This window comes from Glossina fuscipes, unplaced genomic scaffold (assembly GCF_014805625.2).
Source record: "Glossina fuscipes isolate IAEA_lab_2018 unplaced genomic scaffold, Yale_Gfus_2 27, whole genome shotgun sequence".
NCBI classification, from domain to species: Eukaryota; Metazoa; Arthropoda; class Insecta; order Diptera; family Glossinidae; genus Glossina; species Glossina fuscipes.
Genome location: NW_023998422.1, coordinates 2,652,770 through 2,676,955, shown reverse-complemented (window position 1 = coordinate 2,676,955; position 24,186 = coordinate 2,652,770). Strand labels below are relative to the sequence as shown.

General features: G+C 35.4%; 1 protein-coding gene across 1 annotated transcript; it reads left to right on the top strand.

The window, feature by feature from the left end:
- Positions 1–2,427: 2,427 nt before the first annotated feature.
- Positions 2,428–4,304, top strand: LOC119635953 (serine protease grass-like). Its single transcript, XM_038031000.1, has 5 exons — positions 2,428–2,692; positions 2,767–3,026; positions 3,088–3,284; positions 3,350–3,442; positions 3,503–4,304. Exons 1-5 carry the CDS (start codon positions 2,480–2,482, stop codon positions 3,823–3,825), a joined length of 1,086 nt encoding a protein of 361 aa, XP_037886928.1. The 5' UTR covers positions 2,428–2,479; the 3' UTR covers positions 3,826–4,304.
- The last annotated feature ends 19,882 nt before the right edge of the window (positions 4,305–24,186 follow it).

Sequence of the window (24,186 nt, the reverse complement as noted above, 5' to 3'; positions counted from 1 at the left end):
GGTTTAACAATGCATTGAAAGTATTAGTGAGTTGGACGCACGTACTTTTTTGCGTAAAGGACAAATTTTATGCCTGCGCTATCGCCTTGGCCTTATCAGCAGATCTTCCCTAAGTTCGCAAGGCAAATTTATAAGGATCTGTCTTTTTATACAATGCATGAGGCCTCACTTATAACAGCGTCTAGTTCCCAGTAGCCATTCTACGTATCATTATAGCGAGTTGCATAAAAATTAGCCGGAGTTCTCCGCAGCTCGCCGAAATGCGCCAAAATGGACCTTTTTCCCTCGCCTTGCGCCCTAGTCGATCGGACTATGTCGATTTGTGCCGACACATACCAGTTAGTTGTTGGCCGATTGCGCAGTTGCTGTCAGGTTTGGACCCGAATACGTCGGTTTATGCGGATTAAAAATAATATTTGAAATGTTTATTACATGTCCGATAAATACGACGCCACACAACAAGCATAGTGGACATCTATTTTCGAATTAAATACCGTAAGCGAACTGCTGGTTGGTAAAATGTTCAGTCAATCTATTCAGTTTTAACCTAAAACAATGCAGGTTTAAAAATTTGAGCTTCAAGCCCTTTACTTTTTTTCTGATTGCAAGTTCCTGTAAAACATTTGCCATTCAATCTGTGTTTGCTTCATATAGAAACTAACATCTTACTGGATTAAGATTAGTTAGTTAAGGTTAATTAGACGAATCTTTGAAAAAAATACTGGAAATTGCTTGAAATCTTCCCGCTGCTCCTTTAAAGGTTTTGAGGAGACGTAATAAATGCTATTAAAATCGATAAAGACTTTGTCGCTGTACCATTTCATGGCACGCAGTGAAGGGGGAAAGGTACAACGATGTGCTTGAAGAAAACCTTTAACAGGTTGGGCTGGCTGTTTATCTTAAGCGCTTTCAAGTACCTAGGGATAATTTAATAGATCGTTAACAACGTTTCTTATTACTTTAGACAAACTGTGATCCTGAAGTGCACTTGATTATGGAAAGGGCTCCTAAGGCCGGATACTCTCAATCGGTCAGAGAGGCAATCGAACTTAAAACGTTCCAGAAAATAATTCTAAAATTGATTTTCCGATCTTTCTCTCTTCTGTTACATATACTTACGAGCAAACTTAATATATTGTGTTTATAAGTGATGTACGGTCTGACTAGTGCCCTATGTAATTGCGAAGCTTAGGCAGAATATGTTTCTAAAGTAATGCGAAGAAGAAGAACTCAGAATTATCCGGCTGAGTAGTCGAGACGGTAAGAATCGCGACCACCAAATTCGCGAGTTCAAATCTCAAGTGCGGTGGAGTTCCCTATACCCATAGCTATCGTGAAGGTAAGGACGTCACACTTGTTGATTGCTCACACACTCACTAGACCGCGAGCCACACTTCCCTATTCCATTCTTCTTTCTCTCTTTTTTTTGACAGTCATCCCCCGAGCATATATATTGAAAGAAAAAAACATAAATATATATAGCGTTGTAAAGAAGAAATAAGTTGAACTTTTGATTGAAACTTCGCGGGCATTATGAAATCATAAAATAATTTTTGTTTAATAATGTCTTTGATGTCTATGCAGAGTTTCATGTGAACAGATTTAATTACTGCAGAGTTACGCCTATTTTTGTAATCGTACAAAGGTGAGTTTATCGATTTTTATTCCATGTTCATGAAACAGTGACATTTCTTGATACCACGACATCATTACGAGAGGTGAGAGTTGGGTCTATACGAACAGTTGAGCGAATAAAAGAATAGTTGAAGGTCATGTTGACAATAGGCTGCAATTTCCGCGCAGGTTTGCACGAAGAATTTCTTCCGCCGGGCGCAGCAAAGAATTTGGCGAATTTATTTTGACAGACTTGTTTATAAAGTCTTGGACGTTAGTAGAAATGCAATACTGAGCACACAATTACCAAGTAAATATCGAGAAATTTCCATTAATGGTTGATTGAAAATTAAAAAATATACAATGGATGTTGATTGTTTGATTTGTGTCTGCAAAATGCACGTAACACAGAAAATATGCGATGTATTTTTCGCAAAATTCAATTTCTCGATGAGTCTGAGTGCACTGATAAGCCCAAGCCATACTATAGCTTTTAGATATTTGTAATAATATATGAATGCAGTGCAGTACACAAAATTAATATTATCTCGCTTTTGTGAGCTTGCACGTTGTATTCTTTTTAAACATTTCAAAGTGTGCTGTAATTATACGAACGGCATGGAGAGGTAGTCTCCATGCCGTAAAGCGGATCATCAATCTGCTCTCAGAGCCTCTACTATTTCATCTCGTTTCATCTCAGTCTCTCTCTCCCGCTTCGCATTGAAAAAGATGCTGAGATGAGTACTTTTTGCACGTTTTATTTATATAGATTTCCGATTTTCAACTTTTCGATCAGTTAGTCACATTTATGTATTGATTGGATGCCGATCGAATTACAAAAACTTAATTGCGTTTATAACACAAAATGAAATTTTATTTAATTGAAACTTTTTGTTTGATATTCCTTTACGGCTATGTGAAGTGTTGCGTAACGCCCTTCGGAGGTTTAGGCACGAAAATGAAATATTCTGAATGCGAAATTATAACGAAACTGTTACTTAAATATCAGACGAATTTGCCTCCAGTTGTGCATCGATTTATTGAGGCCAGTTTCGTAACTCCCGAAGATATCGAAAATGTATTAAGCGAGAAAGCGCAAGGAATTTGAAATTTTAGCGAAACTAATTTTATTTTTGTTTATTTGTGCTATAGCGTATAGCTTGTTGCCCACAAAAACAGATTGATCCGGATACGGTTTTTGAAAATGTCGGGGGTGAGATTCTTAATACTTTGAGTGCCTTGTGTGGCGATAATACGCATAAGAGAATTTCTTTTGGTGCACAACCCACGTTTATGGCCTATCCATGGGCTGCATTGTTAATGTACAATGGTGGGCAGAAATTTCAATGTGGGGGTACGATGATAACGCAGCGCTATGTGTTGACAGCAGCTCATTGCATTACAGATGACTTGTAAGTGTAAAAAAAGCCAAATTATCAAAATTGATTTTTTCAAAATCTTGCGACATTTAAGAATCGGTATACGTTTACGTGAATATAATATAAGCTCACAAGAGGATTGTGCCGTCGATGATGGTTACGTCATACATTGCATGGCCGCACCAATCGACTTGGGTATCGAGAAGATCATAAAACATGAAAAATATTCAAGACGCACTTTGGACAACGATATCGCTTTAATACGCTTAAATCGATCCTTGGAGTATGAGCGTATGCATGATATGAGTACGGATCTCAATTCAAATTTTGTCGACGAATTTTTTTTTATTTAACAGGTTCGGTACGGCCTGTATGCTTGCCCGAACGTCAGGATGCCGATTATTTCAAGAAATACGGTGTCATCAGTGGTTGGGGTTTAACGGAGAAAGGTATTTTCCCTCTTAAACTTATAGGTCTATATTTGAAATGAATATAGAAATGTTTTCCAGGAAAAATATCGGACGTTTTATTACACGCTGAAGTACCTGTTCTGAGTTTGGATTATTGTCGGAAAATCTATCCTTATACTCATTTTAATTCAACGAAAATTTGTGCTTCCGGTACAGATGAAATTGATACCTGTAAAGCAGACTCCGGCGGTCCACTTGTTACGCGTTTGGAAGGTTACCATGTAGGGCGAAAATTTCGTTATTTACAAACGGGAGTTATATCAACAGGCGCGGCCAAATGTGGGGATAAGCGCTCCCTACCAGGAGTTTTTACCAACGTGGCTTCGTTCATTAACTGGATCGAAGAAAAGCTGGAACTATAACAGATGCTATAATGAAATTATGAAAATCAATAGAAACGGAATCATATGTACTTGGGAATGCTATCTAAAAAATCTGTAGAGATAGCTTACGTATACCTGTGACATTTGGTACACTGACATGCTTTGTTTCATGGACGAACGCTCTTAGAAATGAATTGGGTCGGATCACTTTGTCGACTATTTCTCATATAATATCTTATTTTGAAAATTCATTACGTTCTATACGTTTCAACTACAGGATGCTGTGCGACATTTTACGGTGAGCCGTAAACCATTATTGTGTTCTTACTTGTTTCTTTTTTAAGAAATATGCTTTTTGTCGAAATTTTATTAGAACGACTGCACTAACCCTCTAAGTATATTTTTAAATAGATCCGATAATCTTCGTTAGGGATGCTCATCGCAGTTGAAATCACGAATTTATTTCTTTGAGATTACCTTATTTTAATTAACAATGACAATACTGATACGGATACCAACAACAATAACAATAAAGGTAATAATAACAACAATAATAATAAGCATTTTACATATCAATATAAAGATTTGCGTCGAAGTAAGCTGCAATTTGCGGCAACCCGCTGAAATATTGTAGAATGTGCCGCTTGACCTCGGATTGTGTCTATGTCCACTGGGATGCGACGGTTTCCGCCGAAACGTGCGAGTTCACGCCGGGTTAATGCCCCAATGTTCCGATTTGGGCCACAATATGGCGGTTCACCCAGATCAAAAATATGAATGGAAATATTAATCACATGTCCTATAAATACGATGCCATATAGCAAGTGCAGCGGACGAATGAAGTTTCCCATCTATTTTGTAAGCTAGTGGCTATTTGATACTAAAAAGTTCGCCATTGCGAAAGCAGTTTTTTCTTGCTTTAAACGAATGCAGACTGAGTGTAAAAATTCGAAAGAGAGAAAACAGATGGGAATTCTTCATTGATTAAGTCATAACATCTGCATTCCTACAAAATGTTTTTACTTACGGCCATCATAGTATATTCATGCATAAAAACGCAGTGCACATAAATGTGCATATAGAGATTTGAAGTCAATTTACGGATTGTGTATAAACAATCATTCCTTAGAAAATGTATTCAAAAAGAAAAAAGCTTTGAAAGCGGAGATTTGCTTTTTTAAAATACAACTCTGCCTTGTAAAAACTCTTCTACTTCAACAATATCGAAAATCATTATTATTATTTTTTTTTTTTTGACTTATCGAAAATATTTCTACTTTAAAAACAAGTAAGAACATTATGCTTGGGCAAGGTCGACCATTCAGTACCCTACACCACATTGTCTAATACAATTTTTATTTTTTTTATAGAACAATAAAGTTATAACTTGTTTCTATATAAAGGGGAAGCGGGACCGAGACGCAACCTAATGCAGTACAAATTTAATCCTTACACAGGATCCAAAAATATGCGTAGAATTTTGTCTAAATTTTGTAGAGTTCATTTTTCTAAGAAATTACTATAATATTATGGGTCAATTCCCATCACCACTTATTAAAATGTTGACTTTTCTGCTCTACAAAGGATCAATTTTCGTGAAAATCTTTACTGCGGTGGGATCTAAAAAATAGGCTGAGATGGTGCAAATTTGCCACATTACTCATTTGTTGCATTACTCTTATTGTAGGTTTGTCTTAAGCTCTACTGCGTGTGGTATAGCGACCACAGTGTTGTACGGTATAATGATGATTTTGGAGGTCAAAAACGAAGAACATCAGGTGCAATCAAGAAGGTTAAAGGTCTGTCTGTCAGTCTGTCTGTCGGGCAGTCTTTTATTGAGTCAGTCATTCAGTCTGTCTGTCTGTGTCAAGTCAGTCAGTCAAAACCTACAGTGAACTTGTACAAAAACGGAAAAGAGACAGTTCGATGAATAAAAAGCGGGGAAATTATATATCATAGGAATAAAGCCCCAGAGATGTAAAGCTGTCGGTTAACGATGAAACCCTACCTTTGAAGAAATAATATTTCACATCATATTGTACTTGGAAATATCGGTGTCTTGCCCACGCTTTTGCATTAAACTGTAAGGCTCTACATTGTTAACCATTTCACTCTTAACAACCGAGACCGTTACTTTTATATGTTCAATCTGCTACTCCGTCTTTATTAGGGTCAATGTGTTAAGTGTGTGTAGAGTATTAAGAGCTTTTGAATTGTTTTGAAATCGTTAATAGCAAATATTAGCAGCGATTTTTGCAATTGGTCCGCAAGTTGAAGGCGTGCTTTTTCTAACAGATCAAAAACGTACGAGAAGGTTGTATCGAAGCACAAGTGTGCTTGACAAAGTGGTCCTAAAATTGTTAAAAAGATGTTAAACAAGACATTTTGATTACTTACGTGGCGCCTTCTCCGCAACTAGTTTATTATCTGGATATTTGCTACTTCTTCTTAACGTTTATTTAATTGACATAGGCTAATCCGTAGTCGGTTAATATATGTCAATATCGAGTGAACTCGATAGCTGCCAATTTTCGATTGGCTGCAACGAATAGCTAGTTTATAGCTGTCTGCAAAACATTTCCTACCTTCCTAACATAATCAAATTGCGATTGAGTTTACTCGATGTAAAAACTCGATGTATAAATCCGCAGTTGGTAGATAAGGATTTTAGCGCCTTTTTTAATTGGCTCAAAACATGGGTTGATAAAAGAATACATCTCACACCATTAGAAATGTAGGAACATTCTACTAATTTCTTCCTCTCTCTCTCTCTCTCTCTCTCTCTCTCTCTCTCTCTCTCTCTCTCATATCTCAAAAGAGAATGTAGTTACAAACCCAAAAGGTATTTTGAATTGTCTTTTTATGTAAATAGCTTGAGAGAAGAATACGTCTGACAGCATAAGATATTTAGGGACTAATCTTCTCCTCTCTCTTTCTCTCTCTCTCTCTCTCTCTCTCTCTCTCTCTCTCTCTCTCTCTCTCTCTCTCATATCGCAAAAGAGAATGTCACTACGAACCCAAATGGCATTTTTGAATTGTCTTCTTATGTAATTATTTTTCAAGATGTAAAATAACGGGGTGACTGGTGAATGAGTCGGTTCTTCTAGGGACATTCTACTAATCTCTCCCTCTCTTTCTCGCTATTCATATTTCAAAGGTATCTTTGAATTGTCTTTTTATGTAATTATTTTTGAAGATGAAAAATATCCGGGTTACTTGTGAATGGAAAAAGTCTCGTCTTAATATTGCTTTTTTATGCCATTAAAATTTCATATAAAATTTTTCTGTTACAATTCGTTTTCAAAGCGACGAGAAACTTAATATATTATCACTTGATGTGAAGCATGTTCTTATTGCGATAAGAATTATTTTGCAAAACTTGATTAATAAAATAGTCGCTCTTTACCTTTTGCTTGTTTTTAATTTATTTTTCCTATTCTTGTGATTGTAAAATTGTGTGAAATTAAAAGTATTTGCATACGATGTTATTAAAATTAATAATTTTTTTTTACATAATTACATTAAATCGAATTTGCGAAGTTTGCCTAAGAATGACAGATGAGTCAGATTACGAACAGGTTTACATAGTTGTGCATATATTTCTTTGTGTTTTTAATATAATTTTCTTTTGGTTTCTCTCTCTTTAGATATTTAATCCGAAACCGAATCCTACAATATTCGATATTTACGAAGAGCTTTCCTAACAATTGCTCTCTGATTAGCGTATACAAATAAATGTAAATTTATATATAATTCATATAGTTTTTATTTTATTACATGATTAAATAAATAAAATGTTAACTCATCATCACAAAAAAGGTTTCAACATTAAATTTTCGCTTTTTGTTGTTGTTTCATCTTAAGGCAAACATTTGACATTTTCATTGATCCCATAAATGCACAGGCGAGGGTGCGCGCATCTTTCATTATCTGTTACTTTATTAAATTTTATTTTTTTTTATACCCATCATGGTGGAATGGTGATATATTCGCTTTGTTAAAACGTTTGGAATAGGTGGGGAAGGAAACTCGAAAAACGAATCAGCATCAAATTCCAAATCGATTCAAGCATGTCCGCCTCTCTGTCTGTGCAATGTCTGCGACGGAACATTGTCCTAAAATGAAGATAACGGGTTCAAATTTAGCACGATCACTACAAGTTCTGGGATGCAGGTTGGTATTGACTACGGCCTAAATCACACCAGACACACGTCCACAATGCAACCTGAAGTGAGAATATCTCGTTTTTCAAAAAAAAAAAAAAAAAAAAATATACGATAAAAAATTGTACCAGTAAAAAAACCAAAAATATCAACCCTGCACACGCTATCGAAGTTTCATTATTACGCCGAAACGTTCACAATGCACATAGTAATGTCCTGAAAGAAATTTCGAATTTTGTCCGTCCGTCTGTCCGTTTTCCTATTTGCTTGTGGTCGCAAAGATAAACATATCTGCTTTAAATTTGGCAGAAGCCTTGAAAATTGCTGCTCGCATTGCCAAATCGGTTAAAGGCAATGCCCACAATAAGGCGTAAAATGAGAAAATTTCTGTTTTCAAAAGCACAAAAAAAGGGGATATTTTTTTCATTACTCATAGACTGCAATAACAAATTTTGAATATGAATTTAATGTAAAGATGATAAGCACAACAAATTCGACCACCACCGAATATAATTTTTTAAGCGTGTCGGAGCGATGAAAACTACAAATAATGTAAACGACATTTACGATTCACAATACCGGTAGTTTGTTGCAAGTTTTTCAAGAGATCATAGCCTACTTTATCTTCGTCTCTCACTGATTTAGTACAACTTTTGATTTTTTAATTTTTTTGGTTACACACAATTACCAACACGCTCCTTAATAAACGCGAATGTCTTCTCTCCTATTACTGATATTTCAAATGATTAGCGTGCTGTAGCGGATTGCAGTTGAAAGATTTTTTCTTTTTCATCATTGCCAGCGGCAGAGTAAGCCAACACATTTGGGTACGGGGCCATAGCGAAAAGCACCGCTTTGTATGGTATAGCGGAACTTTACACTTTACTCTTATTAACAACTTCATTATTACTTCTATGCTGTACTTGTCAATTTGAATATTTTGCATCTACAGCAGCGAGTATACTACGTTTGATAAATAATTGTTTTTATATACACGATAAGAGATACACTACGTTTGTGCTTACGTTCGTAACGCACTGGAGTTGTGGGATTAGTCATAGTACAAATCTTAGATCAATGTAAGATTCTGAATTGGTTCGATTGATCCAATTGTCCGGGAGTTTCTCTGCCCCTTCTCTGTTGTGGAGATGAAAAGATTAAAGTTTACAATTAGTTGACGTCTAAAGATCAAGTCTGACAGTGGCTTTGTCCATCCTCAGATGCATGTCAAATCGAAATTGATCTCAAAATGTATTCGAAAATTTATGATAGTCACCGAACATTATATCAAATACATAGACTAGGAAAAAATCCACAATGGATAAAACAAACGGCCTAAAAAACATTGCTATGTGTTTTAACGTCTACATCTGTCCTAAAAACGTAATTAGACGAAGGCTTACCAGGGCTCTATAAAAGCGATAGCTGATGTCTAAGCGAATCCGACATTACTCAGAGAGAGATGGGGTATGGGGCCAAGTTTCTCTTCTGGCTCCCGCGGCTTGGGGTTTAATTGCAGTGGCGCCAAAGTTTTTCCGTAGGGGTCGTCTTCAGACATCAGAAGTCCGTCGCTCCCACGCAGTCATTTCATTAATGGTAAGAATTGCATAAAGCTATTCTAATAGATGATCACCCTGACATCTGAAGCGCCCGTAGTACCAATTGGCATTTTTGGTAATTCGAGGAAATTAAGCATTAGGCATACCAAATCTTGCTTTCGTATTATTCATGCCATGCCGGGCAGATAGACTGTTACTATTACTCCGTAATAGCTGACTCTTTAGTAAAGAAATCCGCAAGCAGCCGACGAATTTTAATATTTTCGACGGTTTTAACATTTTTTATAAAGCTTTCAAGAGTTGCCTAAAAAATAACTGGAAACGTGGTGACCAAACTAATAAGCCTACACTTAATGAAATAAGGGTTCCGAAGATTTATTCTAGGGAGCGGAAGAAGGGTTCGTGTGCAACTTTTTTTCCTTGGATGGATGGGCGGATGCCGTGAAAGAAAGGGGCTTTGTTGACCATTTTGATAGTTTGCTAGTGTTATGAACAGCGAACGGATCAAATTGGTTGCTTTTGGTGTTAGCTCTTTGATCAGCCTTATTAACTAATAACAGCCCATAGCCGTCTTTAAATACCCTACACTTCTTTACAGATGTTTCTGTAACCGCTTTTCAAAATGAGGCGTTATCTGGAAAATGGTCGGAAAGGTGGTCCGATACGTATAGTTTTCAGTAGCATTCATTCTTGAGTATTCATTCATCGCTGCGCCAAGTTTCATCAAAATATTTCATAAATCACGGCATGTAAAGCGAACACAAGATTGAAAACCGGACAGGCAAACAGAGGAACAGATGTAATGATAAGCCTTAGAAGATGATTCTGGATCGATCGATATAATAAAAGATGGATCTATCCCACGTGCTTCCGTGTCCTGCATAAATCAGCCCAACCTTCCTTCTAACACAAGTTGTGTAAGTTTTCTTTGTGTTGCGTTCATACGCATGAACATAATAGACCCGTACCATATTTAGTAGAGGATATAAGGAAATGAAAAAAAAAAAGAAGAAATTATTTACGAAAATTAAAGAAATGAATTTCTTTATGAGAAAATTCAAATATGAGAGAAATCATGTCTTTTACGAGGAAACATTAAGAATTTGTACGAAGACTATGGGAATTCTTAAGAACATGCGAATTTTTTCATGCGAATAGTTAAGCAAATAAATAAGTGAGTACATAAAGTACATACATATTGATTGACCTCATGACATGATAAAATAACATAAAGAGCTTGATACAGGTCGGAAAAGACTTCTGTCTGAATGAATGCATGAAAACTTTAATAGTTTTCTTGTTATTCATATTTAACTGAGTGCACGACGTTTGCAGACGCATGTGGAGTTTGAAAGTCCGTGTGCATTACAAGAGAGAGGTTTTGTGTAAATACTTCAAGTTATTTACTATCAATCGAATTGATCTGACATTACTGTGCTTCTGGTTTGCATTGCATTGCGCTACGGTGGTACACAAATCTTTCTTGTCTTCTGCACATCTCTTCTCTCTTCGGGCATGTGTACATGCGTGCATTTATTTGAATGTGTGTGCGTGTGTCTGCATTTTCTTCTCGTTTAACTATCCTAGACGATGTTTTACTTCATTTGGACATAATTGCATTGCTATTATATGAACCCTCAATTTTTTGCGTCTTTTTTTTTTTTTTTTTTGTTTTTTTCATTTATTTATTTATTTATTCTTTTATTTTACTTGTTTGTATGCATGTAACATTGTAAGCTAGGATTTCTTCATCTTTGATCTGTGATGCCAAAATAACTGTTACCGGTCACCATTATTACCAGCTATCATTTCTATGTGTCTAGTTGTTCTTATGTTGCTTCCTCGTTTCATTGCTTGAATTGATATCGATTGCTGCTGAGTGACTGACTAAGCTAACTGACTGACGACACGTATTTCATATTGTATATTCTCTATTATGTACATTTTTAGAGCCTATGATGTGGTTATCTTTGTTTGTTAGTTTGTAAAACTTATTGTACGCGATTGCTTATTAAATGTTATTAAGAATTTTGCGTTTCTTCTTCTTATTTTTCCAATTCTTCAACATTTTCCATTCGCCAGCATATCAAACTAAGAATAGATGCGAGAACGTGTTGCCAATACATTACATAATCAATAGCAATCTTTAGAAATTTAATAATACCCAAAGTAAGTCATAATAATAATATCAACACCATATCAACCACATATGAATTTTTATGTAGATAATGCTTACAAAATATAACAAACAACAAGAACAAAAATTCACACTCGCATATATAGCTTTCTATACAGTTTACGGCAAAACGAGGGCAACAGGTTCTGCGAAGTGAAACGTTTTGTCGTTCAAACAAGAGCAAATTTTTTCTTTATTTTTATTTTGTATTTTTTTTTTTTTTGTTTTTTCCTTTGAATACTGCGCTTACGGTGTACGCTTAGCGTTTTTCTCTAATAAATATTGAATGCATCTTTGGTAATATGGGGAATTACTTTTTATGATACGTGTATGAAGAAGAAAATTTTGATTTTATATCTGATGATGTAATAAAAGAAATCTGTTCGATCTTTTGAACGTTTGAAAAGCAGGGAGCAGGGAGACATGCATTGGACACGGAAAGCCCCATTGGGAAATCTACAAATACAAAAATATATTTTTTAATTTACGGACTAAACTATGAACGACACGAAATCTCACAAGATGTGTAAGGAAGTCGTTACTTGTTTCCCTAAACGATGACGTCACTTTATCTGTAAACGTCGAAAGATTCGACAAGCTTTTTACTCTCCAAACCCCCTTTTAGTTGATACCGGCCTTTTATTTGAGACTTGAACTTTTTATGGGCGTGGCTGAGTTGTTCCATTTTTGAACATGAATAGTAAGGTCCTCCATAAAGTAATAATAGAAAATTTCAACCTTTTAACTAACATAATTTATGAGTAATAACCAAAATAACATCAGTTTTTGCTTAGTGTCGAATTAATGCTTTATTGTGGACGTGTGCTTTGACCAATTTGTACCATTTTCAATACCAACTAGCGTGCAAGAACTCCCAACGTTTCCGTCCTTAGTTTTTGCGATCAGGGAAATGTTTACCACAGACATGGCACAAACGAACAGGCAATCAAGCGGACAGATAGCTACGCTTAAATACGTTAAGAATTTCATGCTGCTGAAGAATATATATATATATTTTTTTTTTTGACAAAATGCATATGACCCTCATCCTTGCGTGGTGGGTACAATTATGAATTAATAATTAAATAAACCTTAATTATCTTTATCAAGTTGAGTAAAAATCTTTACAATAACTTTAAAGTGCATTTAACCTTAGTTTAAGAGAGAAGAAGAAGACTTCGTTCGCTCTTGGCTGTACCATCTATATCCAGCCTACAATTGCGCCAGTGGTCATGATTAAATAAATTTTCTAATGTAAGTGACGATGAGTATTTTCCACATGAAGCCATTGTAGAATTCGCGGGAATAATTAATTTATCGCCGGAACGAAACGGTCACGTTGTTAAGCTATTATTAATGGTTATGCCGATTACAAAAATTTTTCGCTTTTATTCGGCCAGTGGCATTGCTAATCGAATGACAAGAGTAAGTGAGAATATTTTGGATTAGCCTTTCATTTTTACTCATCTTATGTAAAATTGACTTTTACTGTTCTTAGATGGTCGTTACGTGCGTACGGTATGTATGTATGTATGTGCGTATGTATTCATATGTTATTAGGTAAGGCCGACATAAATGACCATAAACTAAGAGCACATAATTTCTATAACAAAACAAATTAGCTGACTGGATTTTTCCTTCTTCATTTTTTTTCTTCTTCTTCTTCTTCTCCTTCTTTTCATTTTTTTTCCTTTTTTTTTTTTTATTTAAGCTAGCGATAGTAGATGTATGGTGATGGCATGTGAGCAATACATTAAAATATGATAGCCGCGACTTATGCAAAGTGCAATAACCATGTAAACGATCTAAACAACAACAACCACAATAAGAGAACATTTCATAGAATAGAACACCATTAAAGCTAAAGCTGGTAAGGTGAGCAACCGAAGAGCAATCAAAAATATTTCATCATTACTCTAGCACCTTGTTGATCAATAATTGCCTTTACGACGAAATGGACACTAATGTTATGTTGGCATAATAAACGACTCCGTGCAACTCCTCGCCGTCAATATATTGTCTTTACTTTGCTTGTTGCCAGTTTACGGCCACCATATAAAGAGAGGTGTGTGTATATTTACTTTTTTCCGCATTCTAATGGATGATAATAGTGGGCAAACATTATCAACACAAGCAACCACAAATGGTCAGCGATGTTAATGGAATAGCAGTAGAACAATGTCGAATGCTTGGCGCTGCTTACCTTTTGGTTCACTGAATAGCTGTTGTCTCACTAATTGGCTGACTCACTGGCATTTGTCGGATTAACTTCTCGAGCACAGAAAAGAGACAGAACTTAAATGGGAAAGATAGAGAGACACAGAGAGAGAGAGAGAGAGAGAGAGAGAGAGAGAACGAGGGAATGCTGAACGAATGCTGGACGAATGCAAATCATAATCTAATGATTTTCTGCTGGTAGTTGCAATGGTCTGCATTTCACATAGCTAGTTATAGCATTTGTTTGCCTTTCTTCAGCATTCAGAAATGATCCTTTTCTATAAAACAGCTGTACATAGACAATGGGCTCTTGGTAAGAAACTATAGGCTCGCTTTCGCTTGATTCCATTCATTGTTTAATAGTAATTTGCACGCAAAAATTTTTTTTTTTTTATTTATTTATACAGCCAATGCCAAGAACACTCACTCATCTACAGTTCAAATCCATCTGCTTATGACCTGCGGCAAGACGAACAACAAGTTCAGGTACATAATAATAATAATAATAATAATAATAATAGAAATAATAATAATAATAATTATGCGATTAGTGTTTGACATGCAATCTGACAAGTGTTTGCGCTAAATTATTTATCTTCGTCTAAGCTTTAATAGCTACGCAATCGAATTGGTTTGCCGATCATAAACAAGTTATACGCACGCACTTATATGTACGTATATAGTACAGGAAGTATTTAACTGCAGTCTCCCGCCTGCTAACAAATGATTTAAGGATGCGCATAATGTAAGCAAATAAATGACTGAATTTGATTCACCAACGCAAATGCTTTTTATTATCATTATTTTTTTTAATCGTGTTTTCGCTTCGAACTTGCATAATAAATATGTTTTTTTCATGATTCTCAATCGGGACCGTTAGTATATTCAGATGAGTTTCCTTTCGTGCGAAGCGAATCGCTTACCATTAAACTTATTTATGATTATTGCGTAATTGTCCGTTTAATGATTGTTGTTTAAATTACGTTAATGTTTCTTCGAACACCTTTATCGCCACAACTGCCTTTATACAGGAAAACAGCTTGTGCTGTACTTTTATTACTTTCCTCACCTTATGCGATTCAATGACTTCTATTTTTTCGCTTTGTCAAATGCAAATGTATAAATGGAGGGGTACTCGAAATAATTTGAAAAAATTGAGATAGAAAGCTGACAATCCCCATGTGTAAACATATTGTGGACTTGAAACAACTTTGAAGAATATTGTGATATATGTTAGCAAATAAGGTGAGGTAACTCTTTTTATTAAGACGCCAAGAGGAAGGTATGCAAAGGTATACCCAGCTAAAGCCATGGACACATGGACACTAGCTAAGATTTAAAATAAAATGTTGGCAAAGAGTTTTTATATTATAGCACATCACTCAATACGTTCGTAGGGTGACGAGTAGACATATCATGATTAATGACTATTTTTGTTATAGTACAACACTCAATAAGTTCGGAGGATAGAATATGACCGCTGTCGACGAATCGATATGATTTTAAGATAGTACCAACCTTCGAATGTCATTCCTATGATTAGCTTCGAGTTATAATCGAAAATTTTATTATTACTTGACAAGTTGAGGCACCGCATTGCCAACAAGCGCCGTGTTGGGGGGCTTCAATTACGATTGGTCGCCGTAGCTACATAGCAATGATCGTTCGATCGATAAGCATTTACTGATCGGGCATCTCCTCGGTTGCGGCCGTTACCTATCCTTCTCTCTCTCTTCTTTCATCTTTCTGAGCCATCACCGTCTTACACGCGTAGGGCACATCCCCCAAAATGATTCATCGTAAAAAAAAAATGTAACAGTACTAGGAAGAAAATATTCCACTAACCACTTGTCGACTTATGTGAAAACGCAGTGTTTTAAAACTGCCCATAATAATAAAGAGGCACTCCTCAATTTCGTTAATCTTGAAAATTTGATAAAATTTCATCTGATTTTTAAGCAAAGCACGATACATTTTAGTCAGAGTATTGGTTACTACGTCTCCTTTCTCTTAGACAGAATGCGAATTCTATGAAGGAAAGCCAACTGCCCTTTTAACACGAAACATCCCCTTTTGAAGAATGGATGCCCTGCTCGAATAGGCACTAATTCCGTGATTGTAATCTACATTAGTCAGAAGAAATTATATACGCTGATAAAAGTGGGGAGAACAACACATTGCAGGTTAGTGTTGCTACGGATTCCTTGACAAATTTCGGTATATTGCGTCCCTTCTTCTTTCGCGGCTGTTGTTGGTAGCGTTTCCTAGTGATGGATTTATTTCGCTGGAACAAACCGTTATACACCAAATGCAGCTAACTTCGTGAAATGAAGCTGTCATAGATATTCAACTCTCTATCGAGGATGTTAGTGCTTCTTTTGTACAAGGCTATTTGGGCCTTGAATCGGTTAACACATCACCGTTCATCGCCCGGGACGATTTAACGATAGCACTATTCTTCGAGTTGAGTAGTAAAAAATCACACATGTAGTGTAGTTGCTGCCATTCTCGGAAAACAGTGACATCTTAATCATGCCTCAAAAATTATCTGATTGTTTTTCAACTGAAAAATTTTGTAATATTTCTATATCTCAAGTACTAGGTTTTTAGTAGGTTTGGAATTGTTTTTACTGGGTGATTTTTTTCCAGATTCAAGCATTTTAAATATTCTATGTGTAGGTTTAATTAAGTTTCAAAATCTATTTTGTATTGATTTTATAAATCCTTAAAAAGTCTTTGTATGCAGACTCAAGGTGAACGAGGGGCTAGCGACTACCAAATCAGTGCTCTCGACTTCAAAACTCAAAGCGTCAGACTTTACTTTGTCGGTCGCCTTAGTTAGCACTCTCTTGGCAAAGGCGTAATACTTACCGATTAGCATACACCCACTATGGGCCGGCCGTCATCCTCCTATTTTTTTATTCTTTCTTAACTTCTTTCTGACCGTCGTATATTAACATCCTCTGAGTGATTGTTCCTTAAAAAAAGAAAAGAAAAAATATTCTTCTCCTGTGCTCCTCTATCTAATATCACACAGAGGGAATCGTTGTTCGCAATTCGACTTACAACTAACAAGCGTCACTTATCACATTCTACTCTCGAAGCTGTTTTGTTTATAATAGTATATAAATTGTCATCGCTATATATCAGTCAAAAGCATGCACAGGCAGATGGAGGTCCACGAACTACTAAACGACAGATTCCGTTGACAAGTAACAAAGTTAAGTAGCAGCTTTCAAGAAAAGTAGTTATCCAAGTGGACAACCAGAGCAGTGCGTTGCCATCAAGTGGCTATTGGATATAATATGCTTGTTTGTAATTTTCTTTTGAAATTCCGAGTATAAAGAAAAGCTTAAGAAATTCATTGTCTCTTGCTTACTTGCTGAAGATTATTTGGTTCAGAATATGTGATAATCCTTTGGCTATACAAATTCAGGCAGACCAGATAGTAAATAATTTTATCCTCGCGCTTTGAAGAATTTTTCTCTCCCTCCCGCAGAGTATATATTTGAAAATTTAGAAGAGAAAATAGAAAACCACAAAAGCACTCGAAATGAGGTAAGTGTTCGGATAAAAAGACCTTTCGAATGTTTACATGGATCGCGCCTCTGCTCTGAGAAAAATTAAGATTTTTTAATGGAGATATCCATTTAAAAATTCAACGTCCCTTTGGACGACCTTCTACAATTGAAGACCGTATTGCGAGTTAATACAAGAAAATCTTAGAAAATCCTCAAGTTCACCATATTTCGTTATATAAAGTAGTTCGGATCCCTTTGCAAGTTCCATCTCCTGATTGGAAGGAATAAGCAAAATGGAATGAATGTAGCGACTCCTCTCTCCATGCATCACAGTACAAAGAGCCTTTTGCGGCTCGATTGGCAACAGACGATGATAAGTAGATTTTATTTTTCATCAAACTCAATATTTAGGAAAAATTCTCTGTACATCTCCAGCTACAGAAATATTAGCTAAGCCTTTTTTCTTTGTTTCGTTTAAGATTCAAAAATTTGCACCAATTCTCCATGCTGCCGGCCCTTTTAAAATTATAGACACCTCGCACGAAGGGCTCCGGTGTTGACAATTTTTAATAGTTTTCAAAAATAACTTTTGTTCCTCACAACACTATTGTGCTGTTGCCCTTTCTTCGATCCACAGAAATTAAGATTTTTTTAAAGTTTTTACAGTGGTCGCCTCGCTTAAATCATATTTACATTCAATGTATTTAAGCTTAAGGCTCGAGTGATTTATTTAAGACAAGCTTGTTTGCATATGTGTAATCGGTTAAATAAAATATTTCGAACGATTTTTATGGATTTGCAAATTCTTTAAATAAATTTTTGTGGTGCAGACAATAACAAGATTGAAGAAAACATGCTGCTATCTATCTATTCCACAAAGTTATTCTTTAGTGAAAAGCGTAAAAATCAAACACAGGTTGCTCTTACGTTTGGCATTTTATGAACAGCTACCTAAGTAATTAATTTTTAACGATTTAATGCATTTCGTAAAGTGTTCAAATCGGTAGGTATGTATATAATATATATGTATAAATGCATATTTACGAAGTTAAATAAACATATTTTTTTCTGTTGTACTGAGTAATTTTTATGGGTCCTTCTCTGTACACAGGTCATAAAGTGAAATTCAAAAGAATTCTCTGTGTAAATACTTTAGTGTTTTTAGAGAGGGTTAATAAAATATTGCAAGGCTACTCGTTTCCAAGCATTCGGCGAAAATATATTTCCCTGCTATTGGCGATAATTAACAACGCGTTTAACTTGGATTTTATAAAAGCGTGTTTTATCACCAATTCGAAGAGAAATTGATTTTCCGTGAAAGTTTTTATTTTTAATTATTTCGACGTATATTTCGGCTCAAGGTGTATAGCATCCAAATAGTTTCGTTTATTAGAAAGTCTTTAATAGTGAATTGCCATTTTTCCGCTCGCGCCAAACTTAAATTTACTAAACAAAAAAAAAATTAAGCATTTTTTCTTTTGAATCGAAGAAAAGGAAAAATAAGTAAGAAAATTGTATTCGGTCGTGACCGAATCTTATCAGCTGTACTGTAAAAAAGACTAAAACAAAGGAAAAAATATTTAATTTTCATACTCTATAATATTAAATGGGCGTGGCCGATTTTTTCTATTTTTAGAATAAAAGTTGGAAAACTATATCATGTATCTTCTGCAGTTTACGAGTAGCGAGCAAAAAGCTTGGAAAACAAAGGTGTTCTCAGTTTTTGTTGCATAGGGCCGTCGGTGTCGTAGGAATTGGGTGATTTGAAGTTCTTTCAGATTATTGCAGGTGATATCCTAATTTTTGTGAAGGCGAGAATGTTTACCACCCATACTGCACAGTTGGGCTCACGGACAGACAGATCTGCTTAGGTGCATTCTGAATTTATGTACTTCATGATGTTGTTGAAGCTTGCTTCTGCGCGTTAGAAAAGTATTAAAATTCTGATATACTATGATATTGGGCAGGCGTGAACACAGTTTTCCATATTAGTGCAGGTGGTACAGCAACGCTTGTTCTACTTTCCATACAGTGTTGGTTATAGCTAATTAGAAAAAAGTAAATTTTTAATTACTTTTGAAAAGCAGAGGCTTTGTCTGTTCATGTAATATTGTAAGCGTATCCTTCGATTTGGCCAAAGTACTTGCAAGAATTTCTACTGTTTCTACAGAATTTTTAGTTCAGAAAAATATTTACAAAAGACATTATACAAACGGGCGGAGGGACGGACGGACATGCTTAAATCCGAACCTGAGGCTAACCAAGAATATACATACTTTGTGCAGTCTCTAAAGCTTCCTACTGAGTGTTATAAACGCTTTAACAAGGTAAATATACCCCTCATCCTTCGGCGATGGATAGAAAAAATGAAAACTTGCCATACAAGACACAATTTATTGCTTGTGTCACTTATGATGAGGGTATATTAAATTTGAATGGTCGTATGCAACACGCAAAGAGACTTGACAGAGACACATCGTTTTCAAACCAATCGATTGTTTGCCCGTCTGCTCATTCGTCTCTTTGCCTGTCCAAAGTTTGTCTGTCTGAAAAAGTCATTATATGGAAAAAATGTGCGATTTTTAATATTTCTCGCTACAGATCGGTGAAAAGTAGTGTTGTCATGTACTAAATCAATGTTGGAACTTCAAATCTGATTCGACCGTATTATTTGATGCCCCTCTGATGTAAACGTTCTTACAATGCGCTTATATGACGATGATGATTTTATAAGACAGGTCCTTGCTTTTGTTATCAAAATTGGCTTCTGGAAAACGTACTGCGGTTCACGATTACTAATTTTTCCCACCTTATATGAAAACGTTTTCATAAAATAGGAAACCGCTAAGCCTTTATATGACAAGACTTTATTTCGATTATCAAGATCTGGGTTTGTAAGACATTTTATTTATTTACTTTGCTTAAGAATTGTTACTCCTAACGAAGCCTGGTTTCGATCCGTTCTTATACCAATTCTATCAGATGGGACGAGACGTATTTCCGGGATTTCCTTTTGTATTAATATTTCATTTTTAAGCTACTTTTCCTTTCTAGGTAAGGACACATTTGCATTCGAGGAAATTGGAGAAATAGTTCTTGCTGATACTATTTTTGTATTAAATGGACCTCAGCATCTTTTCAAAAATCTTTGATTGTCTTATCATAACGCGTAGGAATTTTGCATTTCAATTATGTTTTCATTGTAAACTTTAAAGTTAAGGGTACGTTTAGCAAATTTCCTGCCAAAATAGTTCACATATTCACCATTTGTATATGTAGCATACTTGAACGTCTATTTTATTTATATTTTCTTTTGTATATAGTGAGCAGAATAACGTTTAGTCCTGTAGAGTGATACCTGTATTTGAATGATGAACTGTCTGCAGAAATAAAATTTATCGAAATGCATTCATATGCAAGTTATGTATTCGTAGGGAAAATTGATTGCTTGCTAACTCACACCCATATTTTACGACTGTTTCGGACATTTGTTCACGGAACTATTGGGTTAATAGAGGCGCGCTCTCGCCTGAACGAACGCATATGCAACGCGATGCGTAAGGAGTAAAGGCAACGAAAATGGTTGAATATTTGATTAGTTTGAACAGTTACCTTCGAAGTGCATACATATGGTTCGCATTTATGGTTAACTATATATGTACATTCATATGTATGTATGCTTATTCCGTTGAAAAGAAGTTATCATCATAAATTTTTATTGTACTTTCAAGCGTTCATGGCCTTTTTTTATGTTCTTTGTTTTATTTGTAGATGCATCAGTGTTTCTTTCGGTTGGAGGTGGATTGTTTTCTGTAGCCGCAAATTGCGGTCTCTTATTGAAAATAACGGTAATGGTTGTTTTGTAATTTAGAGAGAAAAAAGAAACACACTAAAAATAAAAGAAAAATAATAAAAAAAAAAACCAAATAAATAAATAAGTAAAAGAGATTAGTTTTTCGTTTCATAGTCGGTCATATGCATTCATACCGGCGTACGTGTGTGGAAGCAATTATTTTTACATTACTGCAATTGCATAGCGCGAGCAAATTTATTGATATATTTCAAGGTCCCATATGGTTTCAAATAACCCCATCATCTAATCTTGATTTTATTAACCTAAGTGCATTAACTGATTGCATTTATTAAATCTATAAGAAGAATGCTTTAGTCTTTTTCTTCAAGCTTACCCATAACTTTTGCTTGTAATTATGTCTGTAAAATAGATCTTTCATTTACGGTCAGCGGCCTTAAAATAATGCTAAGCTAATCCACTCTGAAAGCCGATTAAATTAATCAAATTAAACTAAGCCCACGTATATGGCGTAAAGGCAGTCAAGAGCAATCAAAAAATACCCTATATTAGACTAACCTGAAAATAGATTGGGCTAGATTGTTTCGAAACATCGTAGACAAGTCAACGTAGCAGAGGACCGACCATGTTAGACTTAATTGCTGAAGGCGAGTTTAGCTTTCATGCTTGTCCTCCCTATTGTTTTAAATTTTTTTTGTAAAGTTTAAAGTTATCATAAGTACGGCCAGTTGTACGACTTTCCAACTTATATGTGACCGTGGAAGCCATGTAGGGCAAATTTAATATACTTGCTCCATGATGAGGTTTCTATTGGTAACATAGCTTTTAGCTTTATTCAGCATTCATTTCACAGTTCCTACGAATCAATTAAGAAGCTTCGAGCATCCACTTGAACATCAAAAAAAAAAAAAAAATTTAATAGTCTATAAAATGCGTAATTTTTAGCCAACAAGCCGTGAAATATTTGCGAGAAAGTATTAAATCATTGCCTTGATGTCACCAATGCTGATTTTGAACATATTTAAGAGTAAAGAAAACATTTGTCGAATTAACATATAGCGATCTTACGTGGTCGAGGATACCCAATTTTAAGTTTGCAAAGGTAGAGCACACGCGGTATTTGAGGAATTTTAAAGCTAAAGAAATTCAACGAGCATTGAGCGAAAAGCTGCTCCAAACTCATAAAGGGGTTGAAGCTATTTTAAATATGCATGATAAGGTATAGCGTAGGCGGTTGCTTCACACTTTCATAGAGAGGGTTTTTAAGTCACCTTAGGTTGGGACTAAATTCGTATGCAGTATTTGAGAGCCAACGCATTTGTTAAGAAGGATTTCTAAACTTCCGATCTTCTTGCTTCAATCAGAGTTCGTCTTTATTTTGTTATTGAAAAATATTTATTTACTGATAAAAATTTTAAATGCTAAAATAGTAATTATCGGATTGGACGATGCGAGATACATAATTACATAATCTTTTTTTAGCAGTAAGTTCAATGTGGTTAAGTGCGCGCGCATGCGTAGTGATGTGCATATTATCTATTTCGTTTTAAGTTTTTCTAAAATTAGACACAAGTGCCCTCAACAGGTCTGGCTTGAAACCGATGATGATGGTTTATAATAAACCAAATGGAATAAGAAAACAACAATAAAGAAAAAGAAGAGAAAAAAAAAAGCCAAAGCAGTTAATAGTCTGGTAATACAACAGCTGAATTGGTGAAGTATTAACCCTTTCGGAAATTCTTTATTCAGAGAAATTAGTTAAGAAATGTATATCAACAGAAAAGAACTCACCTTAAGTTTATGGACTGTTACATAGTCGAGTAGGTGAGAGTCGTGACCAGCGAGACTGTGTTCACGGGTTTAAATCTCACTGGCGTTGAACTATACCTGCTTATAATTCAGCCGTTTAAGGCACAAATAGCACTTACCGATACCGAGGCATGCGTCCATCAAGCTATGGCCACTCGATCACATACCTATAGGCGACTTGCCCTGCATGACTGGTCATGCGAAACAAGAAAAAAATATATTGCAGGTCTAAAGGAAATATTTTTAAAAGTAGGTTCGATATAAGGTATGTCTATAGTGAGGGTTTTAAAAAAGTAAATTAATTTTCTATGGAGCAAAACAATTGATTTAAGTTATATTCATAACCTACACCACTTGTGGCACAGACCATATTAAGTTTGCGTGGATGTACGAAACAGTCGGAGGAGCTTCAGAAGGTGAATTCAGAATCATTCTCTGAAGGTGTAGTGGTATAGGGTATCCAGCGGTCGAACTTACCCGACTATAATTTTCTCATTTGTTAAACTTACCCGGATGATAGCAAATTTAAGTTTATATTTGATCTTCTAAGCAAAATTCAAAACCATGATACCAAGGAACAGCCGGTTCTACGGGTCATAACTTCTTAATTCCTAACAATAATTCATTATTTCTCTTTCTTCACCCATCAACAACTACGGATGTTGCAGCTAAGTTGATCTCGTCAAATTGTTTATATAACCTAGAAGACACATCGTCGTTTGATAGGTAAAATTCATTAAATATATGGGAATTTAGAAGCACTCACAGTTTACTTGTCAACCGATAATGTGATCTTCAACCAAATAACGCAAAAGATACGTTAGATTCCTTAAAGGAAAAAAATTAGGTTTTCTTGCTTATTACTCACAAGAGTACAAAGGAAAAGAGAAAGATCGGCCACCTTTATCGAAAATTATAGAATATCAAAATTTTATAGTACCCTATGTCATTTGTGGAGCCAAGTTATGTTATGTGCGTGTGGATGTAAGCAAAACCCAATAGGACTTGAGAAGGACTAATCTTTGTTAATACCAATCGGTTCGGAATCGCTTACTGAATCCATCTGAGCTTGTCTGTCCGTCTATCCTTCTATCCGCTATTTGCTATTTTATAATAATGGATGGGCATGCCCGATATTTTCTAC